This window comes from Saccopteryx bilineata, chromosome 4, assembly GCF_036850765.1.
Source record: "Saccopteryx bilineata isolate mSacBil1 chromosome 4, mSacBil1_pri_phased_curated, whole genome shotgun sequence".
NCBI classification, from domain to species: domain Eukaryota; kingdom Metazoa; phylum Chordata; class Mammalia; order Chiroptera; family Emballonuridae; genus Saccopteryx; species Saccopteryx bilineata.
Genome location: NC_089493.1, coordinates 237,946,058 through 237,971,425, shown reverse-complemented (window position 1 = coordinate 237,971,425; position 25,368 = coordinate 237,946,058). Strand labels below are relative to the sequence as shown.

At 36.4% G+C, this 25,368-nt stretch overlaps 1 protein-coding gene across 5 annotated transcripts in view; it reads right to left on the bottom strand.

Annotated features, from left to right (window-relative positions):
* Positions 1-25,368, bottom strand: part of FER (FER tyrosine kinase) — a 503,761-nt gene that overhangs the window by 401,865 nt on the left and 76,528 nt on the right. For all 5 annotated transcript variants that reach the window (XM_066273970.1, XM_066273969.1, XM_066273971.1 and 2 more), the window contains one exon: positions 2,045-2,218. In XM_066273970.1, coding sequence (XP_066130067.1) covers positions 2,045-2,218 — 174 coding nt within the window. The remainder of the gene's footprint in view (positions 1-2,044; positions 2,219-25,368) is intronic.

The window sequence follows — 25,368 nt, the reverse complement described above, 5'->3', positions numbered from 1 at the left end:
CTGCCTCAGGCGCTGGAGTGGCTCTGGTCGCAGCATGGCGACGCCCAGGATGGGCAGAGCATCGCCCCCTGGTGGACAGAGCGTCGCCCCATGGTGGGCATGCCGGGTGGATCCCGGTCGGGCGCATGCGGGAGTCTGTCTGACTGTCTCTCCCTGTTTCCAGCTTCAGAAAAATGCAAAAGAAAATGCAAAAAAAAAAAAAAAAAGGAAAGAAAAATCATATCAAAACATGCTAACAACAAAATTCAAAATAAAGAAAATTCAATCCTATAGAGCAAATTACTCACTTTTTCCAAAAATAAATTGCATTTTAAAGAGAAATAAGGACAGCCCTGGTTGGTTAGCTCAGTCCTTTAGACTTAAGAGTATTGTCCCAAAACACCAAGGTTGAGGGTTTGATACCCAGTCAGGGCACATGCAGGAAGCAACCGATGGGTGCACAGCTAAGTAGGACCACAAATGAATGCTTCTCTCTCTCTCTCTCTAAAATCTATCAATTAAAAAAAACTTTTAAAGGGGGGAGAGCAACCTATATTATGCAGAATTATTCAAATGTAAGGTAAATGGACCATGTTTGGATCCTGATTCAAGTGCCATACTATAAAAAGTATTTAAACAACAATCATTTAAACAGTCAGGATATTAAATAATATTAGAAATTATTGTTATCTTTAGATAGATTAATAATAATATAATTGTGTTTTATTAAAAATAGTATATAATTTCACAATATATACTATAATAATTATGAATAAAATATAGAATTTCCTTATTTCCTTTACAATGATCCAGCACTGAAGAAAGAGTAGGTGAGAGTACTATAGATGGAAAAAAAAAAAACATTTACTATGTAGATGAAGGTATAGATGGAAGTTCATTTTACTATTATCTCCTTTCTTTGTACATTTACAAATTTTTAAAATCTAAACCACTGTAAAAGTTATACAGAAGAGTCATACTCTGAACATGCAGAGAGGAGGGAGAGGGAAAAGGGTGGAGAAGCAGATGGGGGCTTATCCTATGTGCCCTGGCCGGGAATCGAACCTGGGACTTCCACACGCCGGGCCAACACTCTATCACTGAGCCAACCGGCCAGGGCCTATTTTGCTTATATTTTCATTTTTACTTTATACAGAGTATTACAAATTTTTTTAAGCCTAAAATAGCCATTTCAATAAGTAAAAAAATAAAAATTCTTGGTCCAAGCACGGAGGCTGCCAGTTCAATCCCGGGTCAGTTTACATACAGGAACAGATCATTGTTCCCCTTTCTCTTTCTCTTTCTTTCTCTCTCTCTCTCTCTCTTCCCCCTTCTTCTCTCTCTAAAATTAATAAATAAAATTTAAAAATAAAAATTATCTAATTAATAAAAAATGTATTGTCATAGTTTAATTGACAGTATTTTTTTCTTTTGTAACAGTACAAAGTAAATATATTTTATAGTCAGTGTTTTGTATTTAAAAATAAGCTATTGCCCTGGCCGGTTGGCTCAGCGGTAGAGCGTCGGCCTAGCGTGCGGAGGACCCGGGTTCGATTCCCGGCCAGGGCATACAGGAGAAGCGCCCATTTGCTTCTCCACCCCTCCGCCGCGCTTTCCTCTCTGTCTCTCTCTTCCCCTCCCGCAGCCAAGGCTCCACTGGAGCAAGGATGGCCCGGGCGCTGGGGATGGCTCTGTGGCCTCTGCCTCAGGCGCTAGAGTGGCTCTGGTCGCAACATGGCGACGCCCAGGATGGGCAGAGCATCGCCCCCTGGTGGGCAGAGCATCGCCCCATGGTGGGCGTGCCGGGTGGATCCCGGTCGGGCGCATGCGGGAGTCTGTCTGACTGTCTCTCCCTGTTTCCAGCTTCAGAAAAATGAAAAAATAATAATAATAATAAAAAAATAAAAAATAATAATAATAAAAATAAGCTATTACTTATTAGAGACATCAAAATATTTTGTGTCAGGAAATATGGCGCAAACAAGTTTTGAAAGTCAAACGGAACAAAACAGTTCAGTGAATTTAAAAATCAGCTAAAGAAAAATTTGAGAATGGAAAGACAAACCTTGATCATCTCTGCCTCTATCTGCTGATGAACGCTTATATAACTTTTCTTCACCTGCTGCTTGTCTTTGATCATCATGGTGAGCCTGTGTAAGGGTCCAGAATTTAGGTCCTCTGCATGTGTCTTCATAATCCTACTGAGTTGTTCTGTCTGGTGAATCATAAGTAGCCATGACTTTTAAAAACATAAAGGAAAAAATAGCTTTGTATTAGAAGTTTGCATTTAGCTGTGCCTTAAGTGTTTAAGAAATTTAAATACGTATTTAGTTTTACAAAAATAATTACATGAATATAAAAATGGCAGGTTTCCAGCAATTGTGCAATAAACTATGAACAGTTCATATTTAACATCTTCAACTTCAAGTACGATGTTTCAAAAGTAAGTAATTAGAGACTAAGCAGAACACTAGGAAAGGGATTGAGGGACTAGAAGAATCCACACTTGCAGTGTTCTTGTTTTTCAACACAGTGATATATTGTTTCTGCTCACACCATTCTAATTCTTCAGTAAAGTCACCATTTCCTAACAAAAGAATTTTCCCATCTGCGTTCTAAACTTGACTCTGGCATCTGATCCTGCGGATTCCTCACACTCTTCTATTTTGGCTTGCATGAGTTTTTATCTTCCCAGAACCTACTTATCTTCCTCTCTTCCTAACAATGCTTTCTCAGTTTTTCTACCTGTTCTTCTTTGCTGCTTCTATCTTAAATATAGGCATTCTCTGGACTCCTAGCTATAGTCATTTTCTTTTGTTAATAAATACCATTAGTTTCTTATGGTTTTTCTAACATAGACTATTATCTCCATAGCAGAGACACAAAATAGTAGGTTTCGACAAGTAGGCATATGGATACTGATGAAAACAAAACAAAACAGTCATTTGTTATTAGATTTTCTAACTAAAAAATACTGAAAAAAGTAACAGAGAATCGCTCTTCATAATTCTGTTCAGAAACAATTACTGGAGACTTACCACAGTCAAGGAAGATCCTTGTTTAAAGATACAAAAATGAGCAAGATATGGCTTCAGATACTTACAAAACTAATTGTTCTACTGTAATAATTTTCATCTGTGAATAAACAAAATTATTATCTATCTCTTAATATTCTAATATAATGCTAAATCAAAATTATAGTCTAAAGAAAGCAAGTTCTTAGTCACATTCAAAACTCTCCAAGGTCTGAGTGGGTGAGCTTGCTTTTAATACACTGCCATATACATTTCTCAAAATAAAAAAATTAATAAACCTTGTTGAGGAAGGGGAGTCATTTTAGTTCGTTCTATACTATTATGAACATGGAAGAAGACATGTGGCCTATGAACACATCACATTTACTTTCAAATTCGAAAATCTTAGTACTACTAACACATTCTTGATAACACAAAGCAATTTAAAACTAGTGGAACTTTGTAATAAACACCTAAATTTTAACAAAGAAAACCATTTTTAAAACTACATAAAATGGATTAAAAATATAAACTAAATGGCCTTAATAACTCTTGTAGCTTTACCTTTTTCATTTGATACGTTCGTTCTAAAAATTACAATGGGAAAACATTAGATAGCATGGGAATAATGTTAAGGCTACATATAACAAGGAGGGAAAAAAGTGAGAGGAACCAGTTCTTTCTCTATCTTCAAAATATAAATAATCTAAGTGCTTTGCAGCAATAAATGTTTGTGATTCTACGCAGAAGTTGCAGTATAGGGAAGAAGCCTTTTTGGAAGCCAGCATTAAAGAGCACACAGAACTAGTTTAGACTGCTCTCTTCCTCCCAGAAGGGCACACCTGTTCACAGCAGGCACTGCAGGAAGTCTAAGCCTCCAAGGTATATATATATTATCACCCTGTCAACCCCTAATCTGACCCAGGACACTATCTATAGCATCCTGTAACCTCAAGAACTGCTGATCTATGATTAGAAAATTCTTTATACTTCTAGCAGAACTTTAGCAAAAACCTGGCTCTATCCTACTCCAGCCTCTAAATATTGCTAATAAACACTTCCTCTCTTCCTAAAAAAAGTCTCTTCCCCTTAGAAACTCTGGCCACCATTCCCCATGAACAATCCATCAGCAAGTCTCTGATTATCCCTCTCAAGTCTACCACAAATCCACCCACTTCTTTTGTAAAAAACGCAATTCCATATCTGTAAACTGCAGTAAAGCAAAGCACAATAAAAAGAGGCATGCTTGTAATTAGAAACTTTGAAGGAGACAGAGGGGGTGGGATAGAAAAAGTATTTGAAAAAAATGACTGAAAATACTCAAAACTTGAAAACTACAACCCACAAATTCAAGAAAGTCAATCTACCCAAGCACAAGAACTGTGAAAAAACAAAAAACAAATAAAACACAATCAGTATCATATCTAAGTCAAATAGCCTTGGGACATTCAAATAATATAGTAATGTTTATAAACTAGTTACATATATAAAACCCCATCAATTCTATAACTCATTTCAATGAGTTCCTGGATATCTTATTTTTTCTAATAAAATTTAAAATTTCTTCCCCTGTAAATGCAGTAGGAATTCACTAGTCTCCTTCCCTGCCTACTTCATGTCACAATATCCGAAACTACAGCTATGTTCTCATCTGGTGTAACTTTTTAAAGAATCAAATGACGGAGGATACTGGGTGAGTCAGCGAGACATGGGTCATCTTTCAATGTAATTAAAGCCTTTCTACCAATGAAGGGGTTGAAATTTGTAACCCCTGTTATTTCAAGTACTATAACTTCTAAGATTATTAAACACTAACATAATAACCAAAATGGATCCTGAATAAAAATACTCTACAGACAAAAAGACTGTTGAATTAATACTTTTAAAATAAAATAGAATTAAAATAATCAAAGTCAATGACTGGGTTCTAAAGTCTGGCACCAAACATGCTGAGCTGCATTAGCTCAGGCATGGCACAGTCTCAGAAGAGTCATTTCTGGAAACCACATGACTATAAGAATATTACTATTGCTATTAAAAAAATAGTCTAAATATCTAAACACAGATCAAGCCAGGGGAAAAAAAAACTGCATTACCTTTTCTTTCTCAATACTTTTTCTTCCAGCTTCCTAGCCTCAGTGCCCCTCAGCTGCTTAGTTCTCCTTTGACTCAAAGGCCATACTTTCTGTTCCTTGGGAAGTTAACTGGCCAGTCACCTTTGCCCTTCAGAAGCAAATCACATAATCACATACCCTAAGCAGTTTCTCCTACCAAAAATTAGGGGTTGAATGAAAGACCTGTGCAGTTTCTTCCAGCTCCTACACCCTGTGATTTTTCTCTACTTAGCTATTATATTTCCCGCTTGACTCTCATCCTCATAAACTCCTTGAGATTTATAGCTCATGTCCATGAAGAGTCCCTTGTTGATCCAGCTCTAGTGGATCTTTGGTAATACCAAGCTGGCCTATTTAGAAATTTTAAAGAAAACAATAAGTTTACAGTTACTATCCTGGTGATGTTTGCCTGCGTCCTCTGAGATTCTGTGATATTCCTGATCCCCACCTTCCTGCGTTCCGTTTCCACTCCCCATCCAGGTCCCAGACAAACTGGTCGATCTGTTATCTCCTACTTCCTGATCCCCCAGATCTTCTTGATTGGCTCTTTCAACTCAACATTGCTTTAAAAAACAAAAGCCCTCCCTTTCGTCCCCCAGTCCAACCAACGATTCCAGCTACTGCTCTATGTAATCTTTTCTACAACCCCTCAAATACACTGCTGGGGCAAAAAAAAAAAAAAAGGTAAAACTCTGCATTTGTTCTCTGAAGGTATGAACCAAACTGTACACTGAGGACACTCCCTTTCTCTAAAGCTCTGTCAAATAAATACTGTTTTCTTCTCTCACATCCTGTGCAACATAAAACCAAAATGAAGAGCTAATATTTTCCATTACTTCTCCCCAATGGTACCCCTATTAATGCTTGTCTGGATGACCCTCTGCTCCACCACTATAACATTATCTACGTGTTGGACACTCACAGGCTTTCTCTTATCACTGAACACTCTGAGGCAAATATTGTCATCTTATAAATGGTGTCAAAGAGATGAAATACTCTGGCCAAGGTCACACAGCTAATAAACTGAAAAGCTCAGATTCAACCCAAATCTACTTTAATGTGCTAGACCTGGTACAACCTAAAATGTTTGAGGGATACAGAAGTATGGGACTCTAAAGACCCTTGTATTAAATTACTTTGAGATTAACTTTATAAGGTAAACTGATGAGCATAGCCTGAAAACTGGTTAAAAATTACATAGTAATCTTTATTTAACCTGTATTTAGTGCTAATCATTAAATTTGAAACTGAGAACCACAGACAAAAGCTTTCTACTCCCTTTAAGCTACCTACTTTGTACCATGAGTATTATCTAAAGTAAAAAATCCTTCTAGAAAATACATAATAAACTCTCTAATATTTCTCTTAATAATATTTTTTCTGATATATCTCCTTAAGCAAAGAAAACTAAACAAACAAACAAATGGGACTATGTCTAGTTGAAAGCTTCTGCAAGCAAAAAAACACTATCAATAAAAAGGCAACCTAGTGAATGAGAGAAGATCTCATGAATAAAACACCTAATAATATTCAAAATTTATAAATGGCTCAGACAAGATCAGGTACATTCAGAGTGGTATAAAAAACTCATACAACTTTACCACCAAAAAACAAACAATCTAATTAAAATATGGGTTGACGCACCCATATAACATATGGCTGTGAAAACTGGCAGGGATTCCCCAGGGAAAAACAGGAATCTGCTGGAGACCCCAACGACCCTCCAGTGCACAAAATCTTAATCGCAAACACTCACCCTGGGCACCAGCAGAAGGGATAGAATGAATTAAAGTCATACAAGCACAGACTAGCCTTTGTGGCTCCAGGAAAAGAGGTGATAAAGCGACAGTGGCCAGGGTGCCTGTGCTGAGCCCCTCTCCCACACCACAGATGCCGTCTTTAATGGGTAGAACACTCCCCTCCACATAGCATCAGCCTGGGAAAATGCAAGAGCCGAACCTGCAGACTCCCTATTGCTCCATCCTATGGAGTTCACTCCCTGCAGCAGTCGGCTGCCTGGGCCCTGAATGTAGAGGTATGGGCAGATTCAGGGGGGATCAATGACTGAGTTGTGTGGCACTGGAATTGGAGCCATTGCCTTCACTTGCCCATGAGCCTAGTCAGAGCATCCCTCTCACACAGATCACTAGCCCCACCCTCCAGACTCCCAGTGGCCCTGTCCTACCTGCTCCAGCTCTCAGGAAGGCCTGGGAAGAATCTAGGAAGCACTGAGGTCTGTGCGACAAGTCAGGGGCCATTACCTCCACCCTCCCATGAACCTGACCACCACCTCTCTGTCATGGGAAATCTTGTAGCCCTACCCTCCAGACTCCCAGTGGACTCGCCCTGCAAAGCTCAGGCTCTCCCTGAGCTCTGGGCAGAATCCAGGACAGACTAAGTTATGTGACTCTAGGACTAGGGCAATATTTCCCTCCCATGCCAAACTGATGAACCGCTCTCCCTTCACATGGCCAAATTTTGGTCTGTTTGGACCTTTTAAACTGCTGCCCTCACCCTGACAACTCCCTCAGACACTGCTCCACCACAAAGGTCTGTGGGTATCTGGCAGTGGCAGCTAGCTTTGGTGTTCCCTGGGACTTTTGCTGCTCCAAACAAGTTGCCCAGGCAAGTCACAAGAAACTTCTGACATTGACCTATATCAGAATCCCTCCCAAGAGGTCCCAGAACCAATACACCCAGAGGCAAGCTTCAGACAACTTCAGAGAAAGATCCAATTAGTTTCCCAAGGGGCATATCCAAAGGGAGACTGCAGCGGCTCCAGAACCCTCCTGAGGCAAATCCCACTCTGTCTGGTCAACAACCACACAGCAGCTCTTACAATGTCATCAAGATTGATCCTCACAGCCAGCCAGCCTAAGGATTGACCTTATGCATGTACATCCCAACAACAACCAAGACTTAATTATAACAGGAAGACTCACACAACCCACACGTGTGACAATCCTGAAGCACACAGTTCAGGTGATCAAGGAAACAGCATAACTGGTTCCCACAGGACACCTACCATATAGGTCACTCTACCAAGACAGAGAGATGCAGCACATCTACCTAATATACAGAAACCAACACAGAGAGGCAGCCAAAATGGGGAGACAAAAAACATAGCCCAAATGAAAAAACCAAGAGAAATCTCCAGAAAAAAAGAACTAAATGAAATAAGAGCAAGCAATTTACCAAATACAGAGTTCAAAGCAATGGTTGTAAAGATGCTCAACGAAATTAAGAGAAGAAAGGATGAAATCAGTGAGAACTTAAACAAAAAGATAATAAGCATGAAAAAATACATTTAAAAACCATAAAAAAGGACCAGTCAGAAATGAAGAATACAGTATCTGAAATGAAGAATACACTAGATGGCATCAATAGTAGGTTAGATGAAGCAGAGAATCAAATCAGTGATTTAGAAGACAAGGAAGCAGAAAACACTCAATTAGAGCAGCAAAAAGAAAAGAGTTTTTTAAAAATGAGGATAGTTTAGGGACCTCTGGGGCAACAGGAACCCTAACAACATCCACATCATAGGAGTACCAAGGGAGAAAAAAAAGAACAAGAAATTAAGAAATTTTTTGAAAAAGTAATGAATGAAAACTTCCCTAACATGGTGAAAGAAAAAAATACAAGTCCAGGAAGCACAGAGAGTCCCAAACAAGATGGATCCAAAGAGACCCACACCAAGATACATAATTAAAATGCCAACCATTGCAGATTAAGAGAGAATCTTAAAAACAGAAAGAGAAAGACAGTTCCCTACATGGGAGCTCCCATAAATCTATCAGCTGATTCCTAAACAAAAACATTTCAGGCTAGAAAGGATTGGTACAAAGTATTCAAAGTGATAAAGCAAGGACTTACAATCAAGACTACTCTACCCAGCACGGCTTTCATTTAAAACGGAAAAAACATATAAAGAGCTACTCAGATAAGAAAAGGATAAAGGAGAGTTCATGACCAACAAACCAGAATTACATAAAATGTTAAAAGGTCTTATTTAAGAAGAATAAAAATAAAAAGAGAAACATAGTTATAAAAAATAAAGTGGCAATAAATAACTACATATCAATAATCACTTTAAAAGTAAATGGCTTAAGTGCTTCAATCAAAAGACACAGCGTAGTTGAATGGATAAGAAAATAAGACCCATATATTTATATATGCTGTCTATGAGAGACCCACTGAGAACAAAAGATATACACAGACTAAAAGTAAAGAGATGGAGAAAGATATTTCATGCAAATGGAAATGAAAATAAAGCTGGGGTAGCAATATTTCTATCAAACAAAACAAACTTTTAAATAAAGGCTACATAGTAAGACACAAAGAAAAACACTACATAATGATAAAGGGAGCAATCCATCAAGAGGATAAAACCCTTGTAACATTTATGTCCCCAACACAGGAGCACCTAAATATATAAAGCAAATTTTGATGAACATAAAAGGAGAAATTGACAATAATACAGTCATAATAGGGGTTTTTAACATCCCACTGACATCAATGGCAACGAAAACTCAACAAGCAAATGGAAGCCTTAAATGACACACTAGATCAGATGGATTTATTTTGTATCTTCCCAGCATTTCACCCAAAGCTGCAGAATATACATCCTTTTCAAGTGCACATGGAACATTTTTTAGGATAGACCATGTTAGGATGCAAAACAAGACTCAATAAATTAAGAAGATTAATCATATCAAGCATCTTTTCTGACCATAATGGTATGAAACCAGAACACAATCACAAGAAAAAGAACTGAAAAAAACCACAAAGACATGGAGGCTATTAACATGTTACTAAAAAATGAATTAATCAAAAATGAGATCAAGGAAGAAAGTAAAAAATACCTGAAAGAAATGAAAATGAGAATACAACAACCCAAACTCTATGGGACACAGTAAAAGCAGTCATAAGAGAGAAATTCATAGCATTACAGTCTACCTCAAGAAACAAGAAAAATCTCAAATAATAACCAAACTTGACTCTAAATAGAACTAGAAAAATAATAACAAACAAAGCTCAAAGTGAGTAGGAGAAAATTATAATTAAGATCAGACAAAAAATAAATGAAATGGATTGTAAAAAATTTCAAAAGATGAATGAAGCCAAAAGCTTATTCTTTAAAAAGATAAACAAGATTGACAAACTTTAACCAGATTCATCATGAAAAAAAATAGACAAGGGGAAAATAAATAAAATCAGAAATGAAAGAGAAGTAACTGACACCAAAGAAATACAAGGGATTGTAAAAAATATTACAGACAACTATATGCCAATAAATTGAACAATCTATTAATAGATTTAATGGGTAAACTCCTAGATACACACAATCTTCCAAAACTGAATCAGAAAGAATCAGAGAATCTGGACAGAATACAACTAATAAAAGTGAAGCAGTAACTTAAAAAACAAACATGCACAAAACTTCAGCAAACAAAAGTCTTGGACCAGGTGACTTCACAGGTGAATTTTACCAACCACTCATAAAACTAACACCTATCCTTCTCAAACTATTCCAAAACATTCAAGAGGAGGGAAGGCTCCCTAGTTCACTTTACAAGGCAAGCATTATCCTCATTCCAAAACCAGATAATGACATTATAAATAAAGAAAATTATATGCCAGCATCTCTGATGAATGTAGATGGTAAAATCCTCAACAAAATATTAGCAAATCAGATCCAACAATACATTAAAAAGATCATATGCCATGATCAAGTGAGATTTATTCCTGGGACACAAGGTTGGTACAATATCTACAAATCAATTAATGTGATTCATCACATAAACAAAATGGAGGATAAAAATAATATGATCACACCAGTAGATGCTGAAAAAGCTCTGAAAAAATCTAACACACATTTATGGTAAAATCATTCAGCCAAATGGGAATAGATAGAATGTATCTGAACATAATAAATACTATAAGTTACAAGTCTATAGCTAACTTCATTCTCAATTTTAAAAACTAAAAACATTTCACTTAAAGTCAGGAACAAGACAGAATGTCCAATTTCACTACTTGTACTCACCATAATACTGTAAGTCCTAGCCACAGAAATCAGACAAGAAGAAAAATTAAAGGTATCCAAATTGAAAAAGAAGAAGTAAATTGTCATTATTTGCACATGACATGATACTATGTATAGAAAATCCGCAAGATTCTATCAAAAACTTCTGGAACTTATAAATAAATTCAATAAAGTAGCAAGATACAAAGTAAATCTCCAGAAGTCAGTTACATTTTTATATACCAATAATAATTATCAGAAAGAAATACTTAAAAAAACAATCCCATTTACAATAGCATCAAAAAATAAAATACCCAGAAATAAATTTAATCAAGGAGATAACAGACAAAATAATCCAAAAATTTATATGGAACCACAAATGACCTGAATAGCCACAGAAATCTTGAGAACAAAGAACAAAGATGGAGGAATCATGTTACCGGATATCAAACTATACTACAAGGCCATAGTAACCAAAACACATGGTGCTGACATAAAAACAGACACCTAAATCAATAAAACAGAAGAGAGTCTAGAAATAAACCCACTCCTATATGATCAACTAATATTTGACTAACGAATCAATAACATAAAATGGGGTAAAGGCAGTCTATTCAGTAAATGGTGTTGGGAAAACTGGACAGAGATACGCAAAAAATAAAATAAAATAAAACTAGAACATCTTCTTACACCATATACAAGAATACACTCAAAATGGACTAAAGACTTCAATGTAAGACTCATGCCACAAAATCCTAGAAAAAAAAACATATGCAGTAAAATCTTGGACATTTCTCTTAGTAAATATTTTTTTCTGATATATCTTTTATGGAACTACCTCAAACTAAAAAGTTTTATACAGCAAAGAAAACCATCAACAAAAGGAAAAGTCAGCCCACTAACTGGAAGAACATATCCACCATCTGATATATCCAATAAACAGTTAATATCCAAAATCTACAAAGAATTCATACAACTCAACATCAATAAAAAAAAAATTCCATCTAAAAATGGGTAAAGGACCTAAATAGACACTTCTCCAAAGAGAACATAGAATGGTCAATAGACATAAGAAAAGATGCTCAAGGTCACTAATCATAAGAAAAATGCAAATTAAAACCACAATGAGCTATTACCTCACACCTGTCAGAATGGCTATCATAAATCCACAAACAAGTGTTGATGAAGATGTAGAGAAAAAGGAACCTTCATGAACTGTTGGTGGGAAGGCAGACTGGTGCAGCCACTGTTGAAAACAGTTTGGAGCTTACTCAAAAAATTGAAAATGGACTGCTTTATGACCCAGTGATTCTACTTTTGGGTATATATCCAAAGAAACAAAAAACACTAATTCAAAAAAATATATGTACCCTTATGTTCTTTGCAACATTATTTATAATAGCCAATCCATAGAAGCAGCCCAAGTGTCCATCAGTAGATGAGTAGATAAAAAACGCTGTGGGACATATATACAATGGAATATTACTCAGCTGTAAAAAAAAAAAAAAAAAAAAAAAAAAAAAAAAAAAAAAGAATGACATTTTACCCATTTGGGCCAGCTTAACTGCACATACAGGGTATTACACTAAGTAAAATAAGCCAGTCAGAGAAAGCAAGTACCTTATGATTTCACTTATATGGTGAATCTAAAGAACAATATAATAAACAAACAAAACAAACAGACTCAAAGATACAGAGAACAGACTGATGGTTGCCAGAGGGTGTTGGGGAACCGGATAAAAATGGTGAAGGGACTGAGAAGTACAGATTGGTGGCTACAAACATCATGAGGATGTACAATACGGCAGAGGAAATATAGTTAGTAATACCGTGAAAACTATGTATGGTGCCAACTGGGTACTGAACAAAGGAGAGGAAACAGTTGTAAAATATATGATTATCTAACTACCATGCTGTGCACATAAACTAATATAACATAGTATTAAAGGCTTTCGGTAAAGAAAAAAAAAACAATTTATTTTTTAAAAAAGAACAAAAAATATTTTTAGTGATATATGCACCACTAGTTCATTGCAGGATTATGTACAATAGCCAAGATATGAAAGCAACACAAGTGCCCATCAATAGAGCACTGGATAAAGAAGATGTGATGTAAAACAGATTTTCGGACGTCAGAGTAATGGCGGAGTAGGAAGCGATACCAATAAATCTCCCCCAAAACTCAACAAGATCTTCAACCAGAAACAGAAAAACCTATACTTGGAGCCTCCAGATGCTTCACAATATACCCGAAGGTATGGTCGAGTGAAAAATTGGCTAAATATATAACCAAACCCTGAAGGAAATAGGGAGTAAGAAATGCTCCGCCTTCCTCACTAACCTAAACAGGGCGGCTTTCTCTGGTAACTGTGAATATAGAAACTGAGGCGGGCAAAGGGGGTGAATACATCCAGGCTGCGGCACAAAGGGCCGAACCAGGCTGTGGCATGGAGATTCAAGCTAAGGAAAATCTGATCCTGTGGCAACCCCGGCAATACAAGCTAACACTCGTGCCAAACCCAAACAAAGAAAGACAAGCGGGGCAGCCATTTTACCCATTCTCCCGGTTGGTGCGCAGTTAGTGGGCGAGAGATGTCTTCCTAAGCCCCGGAAGTGGGTGTCCGTGTTATCCCACAGAGAGGTAGGGTCAGAGGCCTTTCTGTGGGCCGAAAGCAGAATCTCTGGGCAGCCCCAGCGCCCTGGGAAAGCCGCGCACGGGAGGGAGCAAAAACTAATTCCAACGGTGGAAATTTTCCGAGCTGGTGAGGGTTTCACTTAGAGGGAAACGCGGCCGGCCTCATATCCTGGTGTGTGCGCGCAAATAGGAAGTGAGCGATTCCTCCGAGTGCCTCGGCAGTGCGCGCCCGTGTTATCGCACAAAGAGGCAGAGTCAGGGTCCTTTGTGTGGGCAACAGCGGAATCTCGGGCCGCCCCAGCGCCTTGCAAAAGCCGCGCACGGGGACAGAGCGAGAGCGAATTCCAACGCTGCAACTTTTCCCTGCGGTTGGGGGTTTCACTCAGAGCGTGAGACTGCTGGCCGGTATCCTGGTCTGCGCGCGCAGATAGTGAATGAGAGTTTCCTCCAAGCGCCCCGGAAGTGGGCGCCCGCCTGTGTTATCGGACAGAGTGGCAGAGCCAGAGGTCTTTGAGTGGGCGGAAAGCCCGCCTGATTATGCTAGCAGCTCTGACTGACTGAGCCTTAACCAGAGCCCTGTGCTGAGTGGGAATAGAGTGGGGAGTTGCCAGCTCTTTGAACCTCTTACTATCTAGGCAGAGGCAGCAGCAACCCCATAGCTGGATGATCAGGCTACTAATTGAGGAAGGAAAGACTAGGAGAAAGGCTACAGGAACACGGACTCTCTCACTGTCGGAGCCTATAAATGCTAATGAGCCTCGACTCCCAACGAGACTAAAGCACAATACATGACATTGCCATAGAGACTTATGAACTGCAAACCTCTACCTGAGCGTGCCAAAGGGGCAGAACCCGGGGTACAGAGTCACCAACCAGGAAGAGGGAGAGAAAAGAAAAAGCAAGAAGATAACCTCTCAAAATCAAGAATAATCTGCTGACTTTATAACCTATCCCATTTTATTATATTTGTTCCTTTGTTTCTCTTATCTTCATTCTTGATACTTTTTTTCCTCCTACAATTTGGAAGATAAACTCTCTGCTGGTCTTACTCTCTCCTCTCCTTGAACTACACTACCCATAAGTGTTACATCTCCCATTATCTTTTTTCTCTTCTTCCTTTCTCTCTATGAGGGTTGCACTCCAAAACCCTTAACTCTCTCTCTCACTCCTTTCTTTTTTCTTCTTTTAGTGGTTCCTTCTTTTTTTTTCTCTCACTCTTTCTTTTCTCCCTCTATATTAGTTTCTTCCTTTCTCCTTTACATCTCCTCTCATTCAAACCTCAATAACAAACAAATTATCTTATCTGGGACTCAAACTTATGTTTGTGGCATTTTGGGGGGTTTTTACTTCACCTTTTTAACTCACTAGCAGTGCTCCCATCCCTGGCTCTCCATTTTATCTAGTTCTTGTTCCACTACATACAATAGTACTTTTTTAATTTGTCCCCCCATTTTTCTGTTTTCCTCTTATTCCTCTCATCATAACTCTTAGACAACCAACACCTAAAAGTAAATCATTTTATTCTTGACCCAAATTTTTTCCTTATTTGCTTTTTGTGGGTCCATACCACCCCCCCCTTTTTTAATTTTTTTTTTGCCCCTTTATTATGTTTCCCCAATTCAGGCCCTCCATCACAGGCATTGTTTGTTATAATTCACAGTTCACCACAAGATTTTCTCAAGAAAAAGGGGAGAGGAGAGGAAAAAAGGAGGGGGGGAATAATTTCCTATTTCAAAAAATTATTATTTTATTTTATTTTTATTTCATTATTAATTTTTTTGAAAAAAAAACAACTTTTTGATTTTTTATTTTTTTTAACTTTTTATTCTTTATTAAATCTCATTAATACTATCAACAAAGCCACCCTCAGATGCCATTAAGGAAGAGAAAATCGAATATCATGGATACAAAAGAAAGAGAGGTAACACAGCTAGATGAGGAAAAATCTATGGAGAAAAAATTTAATATATTGGAAACCTTGGAGCTAAATGACAGAGAATTCAAGATAGAAATCCTAAAAATCCTCCAAGATATACAAGAAGACACAGAAAGGCAATTTAGGAATCTCAGAAAACAACTCAAAGAACACAAAGAATATATGTCCAAAGAAATTGAAACTATAAAAACAAATCAAACAGAGATGAAAAACTCAATTCACGAGCTGAAAAACGAAGTAACAAGCTTAGCTAATAGAACAGGTCAGATAGAAGAGAGGATTAGTGAAATAGAAGACAAGCAACGTGAGGCACAACAGAGAGAAGAAGAAAGAGACTCAAAAATTAAAAAAAATGAGATAGCCCTACAAGAATTATCTGACTCCATCAAAAAGAATAACATAAGAATAATAGGTATATCAGAGGGAGAAGAGAGAGAAAATGGAATGGAGAACATACTCAAACAAATAATTGATGAGAACTTCCCAAGCCTGTGGAAAGAACTAAAGCCCCAAATTCAAGAAGCAAACAGAACACCGAGTTTTCTTAACTCCAACAAACCTACTCCAAGACATATCATAATGAAATTAACACAAAACAACAGCAAAGAAAAAATTCTCAAGGCAGCCAGGGAAAAGAAGAATACAACATATAAAGGAAGGTCCATTAGATTATCATCAGATTTGTCAGCAGAAAATCTACAAGCTAGAAGAGAGTGGACCCCAATATTTAAAGTCCTGAAAGAGAGGAACTTTCAGCCACGAATACTATACCCATCAAAGCTATCCTTCAAATATGAAGGAGAAATAAAAACATTCACAGATACAGAAAAGATGAGGGAATTTATCATCAGAAAACCCCCACTCTAGGAATTACTAAAGGGGGTTCTCCAATCAGATACAAAGAACAAAAAAAAAAAAACAGAGCCACAAGTAAAAGCTCCAAGAAGAACACAATAAAACCAAATTTAAACTGTGACAACAACAAAAAGAAAGAGGGGGAGAAGATGGAGATTAACAGTAGCAAAGGACGATGGAGTGCAAAAGTACTCACAAAATAGTTTGCTACAATGAACAGGGTAGAAACCCTTTTCATTACTCAAAGGTAACCACCATTGAAAAAACCACCACAGAAGCACATGAGATAAAAAAGATAGCAACAGAGGAAAGATGTACGGAATACAACCAAATAAAAACAAAAGATAGAAAAACGAAAGAGAAGGATCAAACAAGACACAAAACTAACAGAAAGCAATCTATAAAATGGCAATAGGGAACTCACAAGTGTCAATAATTACACTAAATGTAAACGGATTAAACTCACCAATAAAAAGACACAGAGTAGCAGAATGGATTAAAAAAGAAAATCCAACTATATGCTGCCTACAGGAAACTCATCTAAGTAACAAGGATAAAAACAAATTCAAAGTGAAAGGCTGGAAAACAATACTCCAAGCAAATAACATCCAAAAAAAAGCAGGTGTAGCAATACTCATATCGGATAATGCTGACTACAAGACAGGAAAAGTAAACAGAGATAAAAATGGCCATTTCATAATGGCTAAGGGGACACTGAATCAAGAAGACATAACAATTCTTAATATATATGCACCAAACCAAGGAGCACCAAAATATATAAGACAGCTACTTATTGACCTTAAAACAAAAACTGACAAAAATACAATCATACTTGGAGACCTCAATACACCGCTTATGGCTCTAGATCGGTCATCCAAACAGAGAATCAACAAAGACATAGTGGCCTTAAACAAAACACTAGAGCACCTGGATATGATAGACATCTACAGGACATTTCATCCCAAAGTGACTGAATATACATTTTTCTCCAGTGTACATGGATCATTCTCAAGAATTGACCATATGTTGGGCCACAAAAACAACATCAGCAAATTCAGAAAAATTGAAGTTGTACCAAGCATATTTTCTGATCATAAAGCCTTGAAACTAGAATTCAACTGCAAAAAAGAGGAAAAAAATCCCACAAAAATGTGGAAACTAAACAACACACTTTTAAAAAATGAATGGGTCAAAGAAGAAATAAGTGCAGAGATCAAAAGATTTATACAGACTAATGAAAATGACAATACGACATATCAGAATCTATGGGATGCAGCAAAAGCAGTGATAAGAGGGAAGTTCATATCACTTCAGGCATATATGAACAAACAAGAGAGAGCCCAAGTGAACCACTTAACTTCCCACCTTAAGGAACTAGAAAAAGAAGAACAAAGACAACCCAAAAGCAGCCGAAGAAAGGAGATAATAAAAATCAGAGCAGAAATAAATGAATTAGAGAACAGAAAAACTATAGAAAAAATTAATAGAACAAGGAGCTGGTTCTTTGAAAAGATCAATAAAATTGACAAACCCTTGGCAAGACTTACCAAGGAAAAAAGAGAAAGAACTCATATAAACAAAATCCAAAATGAAAGAGGAGAAATCACCACGGACACCGTAGATATACAAAGAATTATTGTAGAATACTATGAAAAACTTTATGCCACTAAATTCAACAACCTAGAAGAAATGGATAAATTCCTAGAACAATACAACCTTCCTAGACTGAGTCAAGAAGAAGCAGAAAGCCTAAACAGACCTATCAGTAGAGAAGAAATAGAAAAAAACATTAAAAACCTCCCCAAAAATAAAAGTCCAGGCCCTGACGGCTATACCAGTGAATTTTATCAAACATTCAAAGAAGACTTGGTTCCTATTCTACTCAAAGTCTTCCAAAAAATTGAAGAAGAAGCAATACTTCCAAACACATTTTATGAGGCCAACATAACCCTCATACCAAAACCAGGCAAGGATGGCACAAAAAAAGAAAACTACAGACCAATATCTCTAATGAATACAGATGCTAAAATACTAAACAAAATACTAGCAAATCGAATACAACAACATATTAAAAAAATAATACATCATGATCAAGTGGGATTCATCCCAGAATCTCAAGGATGGTTCAACATACGTAAAACGGTTAACGTAATACACCATATCAACAAAACAAAGAACAAAAACCACATGATCTTATCAATAGATGCAGAAAAGGCTTTCGATAAAATACAACACAATTTTATGTTTAAGACTCTCAACAAAATGGGTATAGAAGGAAAATATCTCAACATGATAAAGGCCATATATGATAAACCATCAGCTAACATCATATTAAATGGCACTAAACTGAAGGCTTTCCCCCTTAAATCAGGAACAAGACAGGGTTGTCCACTCTCTCCACTCTTATTTAATGTGGTACTAGAGGTTCTCGCCACAGCAATCAGACAAGACAAAGAAATAAAAGGCATCCATATCGGAAAAGAAGAAGTAAAGGTATCACATTTTGCAGATGATATGATCCTATACATCGAAAACCCCAAAGACTCCACAAAAAGACTACTAGAAACAATAAGCCAATACAGTAAGGTCGCAGGATATAAAATTAACATTCAGAAGTCAATAGCCTTTCTATATGCCAACAATGAAACAACTGAGAAGGAACTCAAAAGAATAATCCCCTTCACGATTGCAACAAAAAAAATAAAATACTTAGGAATAAACATAACAAAGGATGTAAAGGACTTATATAATGAAAACTATAAACCATTGTTAAGGGAAATTGAAAAAGATATAATGAGATGGAAGAATATACCTTGTTCTTGGCTAGGAAGAATAAATATAATCAAGATGGCTATATTACCCAAAGCAATATACAAATTCAATGCAATTCCCATCAAACTTCCAATGACGTTTTTTAAAGAAATAGAGCAAAAAATCATCAGATTTATATGGAACTATAAAAAACCCCGAATAGCCAAAGCAATCCTAAAGAAAAAGAATGAAGCTGGGGACATTACAATACCTGATTTCAAACTATATTATAGGGCCACGACAATCAAAACAGCATGGTATTGGCAGAAAAATAGACACTCAGACCAATGGAACAGAATAGAAAGTCCAGAAATAAAACCACATATATATAGTTAAATAATTTTTGATAAAGGGGCCAAGAACACACAATGGAGAAAAGAAAGCCTCTTCAATAAATGGTGCTGGGAAAACTGGAAAGCCACATGCAAAAGAATGAAAATGGACTACAGCCTCTCCCCCTGTACAAAAATTGACTCAAAATGGATCAAAGATCTAAACATAAGACCTGAAACAATTAATTACATAGAAGAAGACATAGGTACTCAACTCATGGACCTGGGTTTTAAAGAGCATTTTATGAATTTGACTCCAATGGCAAGAGAAGTAAAGGCAAAAATTAATGAATGGGACTACATCAGACTAAGAAGTTTTTGCTCAGCAAGAGAAACTGATAACAAAATAAACAGAAAGCCAACTAAATGGGAAATGATATTTTCAAACAACAACTCAGATAAGGGCCTAATATCCAAAATATACAAAGAACTCATAAAACTCAACAACAAACAAACAAACAATCCCATAAAAAAATGGGAAGAGGATATGAACAGACACTTCTCCCAGGAAGAAATACAAATGGCCAACAGATATATGAAAAGATGCTCATCTTCTTTAGCTATTAGAGAAATGCAAATCAAAACAGCAATGAGATACCACCTCACACCTGTTCGATTAGCTATTTTTAGCAAGACAGGTAATAGCAAATGTTGGAGAGGCTGTGGAGAAAAAGGAACCCTCATACACTGTTGGTGGGAATGTAAAGTAGTACAACCATTATGGAAGAAAGTATGGTGGTTCCTCAAAAAACTGAAAATAGAACTACCTTATGACCCAGCAATCCCTCTACTGGGTATATACCCCCAAAACTCAGAAACATTGATACGTAAAGACACATGCAGCCCCATGTTTATTGCAGCATTGTTCACAGTGGCCAGGACATGGAAACAACCAAAAAGCCCGTCAATAGATGACTGGATAAAGAAGATGTGGCACATATACACTATGGAATACTACTCAGCCATAAGAAATGATGACATCGGAACATTTACAGCAAAATGGTGGGATCTTGATAACATGATACGAAGAGAAATAAGTAAATCAGAAAAAACCAGGAACTGCATTATTCCATACGTAGGTGGGACATAAAAGTGAAACTGAGAGACATTGATAAGGGTGTGGTGGTTACGGGGGGAAGGGGGAATGGGAGAGGGAAAGGGGGAGGGGGAGGGGCACAGAGAGAACAAGATAGAGGGTGACGGAGGACAATCTGACTTTGGGTGATGGGTATGCAACATGATTGAACGACAAGATACCCTGAACTTGTTATCTTTGAATATATGTATCCTGATTTATTGATGTCACCCCATTAAAAAAATAAAATTATTTAAAAAAATAAAAAAAATAAAAAACAAACAAACAAATAAAAAAAAAAAGAAGATGTGATGTAATATATACAATGGAATACCACTTGGCCATAGAAAAGCATGAAATCTTACCATTTGACACAATGTGGATGGGCCTAAAGGGTATTATGCTAAGTGAGTAAGTCAGACAAAGACAAATATCATATGATTTCACTTATATGTGCAATCTAAAGAGCAAAATAAATAAACAAACAGAAAAACAGAAACAGAGTCATAGATACAGAGAAGAGACCTTTCCAGATGATGGGGGTAGTGGGGTGGGGGTGGGGGGTTAGTGGACTGTATGGGAAAGCTGAAGGGATTAAAAAGTGCAAATTGGTAGTTAAATAATAGTCACAGGGATGTAAAGTGCAGCCTGAGGAATATAGTCAATAATATTGTAATAACTGTATATGGTGCCAGGTGGGTACTAGAATTATTGGGGGGAGCACTTCATAAATTATATAATTCTCAAACATTATGCTGTACACCTGAAACTAATATAAAATAATACTGAGTGTCAACTGTAGTTGAAGAAAAGGAACTTTATTGGCCAAGATAAATGAGTCATTCTTGAAATGTCATGCTCTTGTTAGAAGAAATGAAAATGGAAATTTCACAATATTTGGGTTTCTATCAGGAATAATGACCCACAGCACAAATCTTCCTAAGTAGAACAATTAATAAATAAATCATCCTCTTTCTGTACGATCAACCCTAATAAAACACTAGATAATTAGAAATAGAACAACTTTTAGACAGATAGTACACTGTGCCCCAAAGAAACAAAATTACAGGTTTCACACACAACTTTTAGAATATTTTCCAGAATGCTAAATCATATATTGAGTTATACATATTCACATTATATAATAAAGTATTATTTTTACCTGATATGTATGATTTCAAGATTTTCTGAATTACTAAATTGATTCTGACCTTTCTAAGTTGCCGTTTTGTGACCAAAATAGGTCCTGGAAATAGAAGCATCTCCTATTTTACAATAAAAAAGCAATAATGATTCAATTCACAGAAATTTTGTTCTTCCCTATCTCCTTTCCACCAAAAAAGAGATCAGTTGCATACACTAAATAGTACTGCAGATTTCTACAATAATTAGCATAAATTCTAAAATGCCTATTTTACTTTAGGAAACCAACAGAAGTAAAAGTATCAGTTATACTAGGATGAATACACAATAGAAAGGAAAACTATACTCAGTTTTTTAAAAGAAAACTACATATAGAAAAAAGTATATGTTTTAGATAAGTATTATCTTTCTTTCTACCTTTGAAGTAACAGATATGTGGTGATGTAAATCAGTATTCCAAAATTGGTAGCAATTTAAGTGTTCCAAGTTCATTATACTGAAAATATTTATTCTGGGACACTGAGTCAAAGAACAGACTACTACCAGAGCTATAATTACAGTAAAGCATTTGAAAATAATCAACAAGATGACTCAAGCTTGAAAAATACCTTAAAAACAGTTGTCATAAATAGCTTTTCTCTGTAGACTATATCTTCCAACTACTTGCTTTCTGTCTTTTTACTTATTTTAAAAATACAACATAAAAAATTCCATGGAGAATGCATACTTCCTGTACCACACAGTAACTAGAAATAAATGGTTCTCTGAAACAAAAGTTTTCATTCAGAGTTTGCCTATTACATAAGAAGTCGTCTTTGGAATCTCTGAGTTCTTATCAGATATAAAAACCCAAAAGAAAAGTCACTATTAAATTTCCCTAAAACTGAGGTTTTCAATGACTGAACTACAAGTGCAAAAAAACCCTCTGGTACTTCCCATTAAGAAGTGCCTGCCTTGATGCATTTTCTAGTTTCCTTAGGCCAGAGGTTCACAACTCTGCTTGCAACGAGAATCAACTGGGGGCATTTTTAAAATACCATTTCTTGAACCCACAACCAGAGATTCTGATTTAATAGGTTTAAAAAAAGGGTCCAGGCATCACTATTCTTAAGTTTCCCAAGTAATTCTAATGTATAAGTTCTACTGTTAATGAGACATTTTTATCCCTAATAATAACTGGGTTGTGCAAAATCACGTAATAAAAATCACAAAACTTGACCTGAAGATGGCAGCGGAGTAGGCGGACGCACAGACGCCCAGCTCTCACCACCAAACTGGAATACAAATCAATTTAGGAAAAATCACCATGAAAAACCAACTCTGGACTACAAGAACAGCTCTCAAAAACCAAGGAGCAAAGAAGAAGCCACAACAAACCTGGTTGAGAGCGCCTGAATCTCCCCTGCTTACAGGAATGGAGGGAAAAGGTGAGGCTGAGAGCCCAGAGGGGATCTCACTCCAGGGAAAAGAGCAGAAAATACTGCTCATAGCCACTTGCCTGGCAACCAGGGAGCGAGGTGTATTGAAAAGATGATTTTAATTATGTATCTTGGTGTGGGTCTCTTTGGATCCATCTTGTTTGGGACTCTCTGTGCTTCCTGGACTTGTATTTTTTTCTTTCTCCATGTTAGGGAAGTTTTCATTCATTATTTTTCCAAAAAATTTCTTAATTTTTTGTTCTTTTTTTTCTCCCTTGGTACTCCTATGATTTGGATGTTGTTAGGGTTCCTGTTGCCCCAGAGGTCCCTAAACTATCCTCATTTTTAAAAAACTCTTTTCTTTTTGTTGCTCTAATTGGGTGTTTTCTGCTTCCTTGTCTTCTAAATCACTGATTTGATTCTCTGCTTCATCTAACCTACTATTGATGCCATCTAGTGTATTCTTCATTTCAGATACTGTATTCTTCATTTCTGACTGGTCCTTTTTTATGGTTTTTAAATGTCTTTTTTTCATGCTTATTATTTTTTTGTTTAAGTTCTCACTGATTTCATCCTTTCTTCTCTTAAATTCCTTGAGCATCTTTACAACCATTGCTTTGAACTCTGTATTTGGTAAATTGCTTGTTCTTATTTCATTTAGTTCTTTTTTTCTGGAGATCTACTCTAACTACTTTAAATATATAATGCAGTACTATTATTAACTATAGTCACCATGCTTTGAATTAAATCCCCAGAACTTATATTGTCACAAGTAGCAAGATTTTAACTTTTTTATGGCTGAATAATATTTCATTGTATACATAGAAAATATTTTCTTTATCCATTCATCTATTATGGACATTTGGCTTGTTTCCATATTTTGGATATTATAAATAATGCTGTAATAAACATGAGATGCAGAAATCTTTTCAAGATAGTGTTATCATTTCCTTCAGATATATACCCAGAAGTGAAATTGCAGGACCATATAATAGTTCTATTTTTAATATTTTGAGAAACCTCCATACTGTTTTCCAACATCGCTGTATCAATTTATATTCCCACCAACAGTATACAAGGGTTCTCTTTTCTTCACAGCCTTGACAACACTTATTTTCCCTTGTCTTTTTAGTAACAGCCATTCTAACAGGTAAAAAGTGATATCTAATTGTGGTTTTGATCTGCATTTCCTTGATGAGGTTCAGCATCTTTTCATGTACTTGTTGACCACTTCTATGCCTTCTGTGAAAAAATGTCTATTCAGATCCTCTGCTCATTTTTAACAGGATTGTTTGTTTTGTTATATTGAATTGTATGAGTTCCATATATTTTGGATATTAATTCCTTATCAGATAGATGGTCTGCACATATTTTCTCCAATTCCATAGGTTGTCTTTCCATTCCACTGGTTCTTTTGCTGTGCAGAAGTTTTTTCCTTTTGTTTTTGTGCTTTTTTTTTTTGCTTCTGTTGTTTGTGCTTTTGGTGTTATATCTGAAAAATCATTGCCAAGACTAATATAAAGGATCTTTGCCTATGTTTCTTTCTGTTAGTTTTACAGTGTCAGGGCTAAGATTTAAATTTTTACCCATTTCAAAATAATTTTTGTGAGTGGTGTAGTATAGGAGCTGATTTCATTCTTTAGCATGTAAAATATCCAATTTTCCCAACAGCATTTATTGAAGAAACTATTCTTGGCTCCCTTGTCAAACTTGAGTTAACCATATACAGTACTCATGGGTTTATTCTGAACTCTCAATTCCATTTCATTGGTCTATGTGTCTGTTTTTATGCCAGTAGCATACTGCTTTAATTACTACTGCTTTCTAATACAGTTTGAAATCAGGAATTGTGATGCCTCTGGCTCTGTTTTTCTTTCTCAGGATTACTTTAGCCATTTCAGGTCTTTGCAGTTTCCTATGAATTGTTGGATTGTTCCCTATGGATTGTTTTTTTCTTATTTCTGTGAAAAATGCCATTGGAATTTTGATAGGGATTTGGGTAGTATGGACATTTTTAAAATATTAATTCTT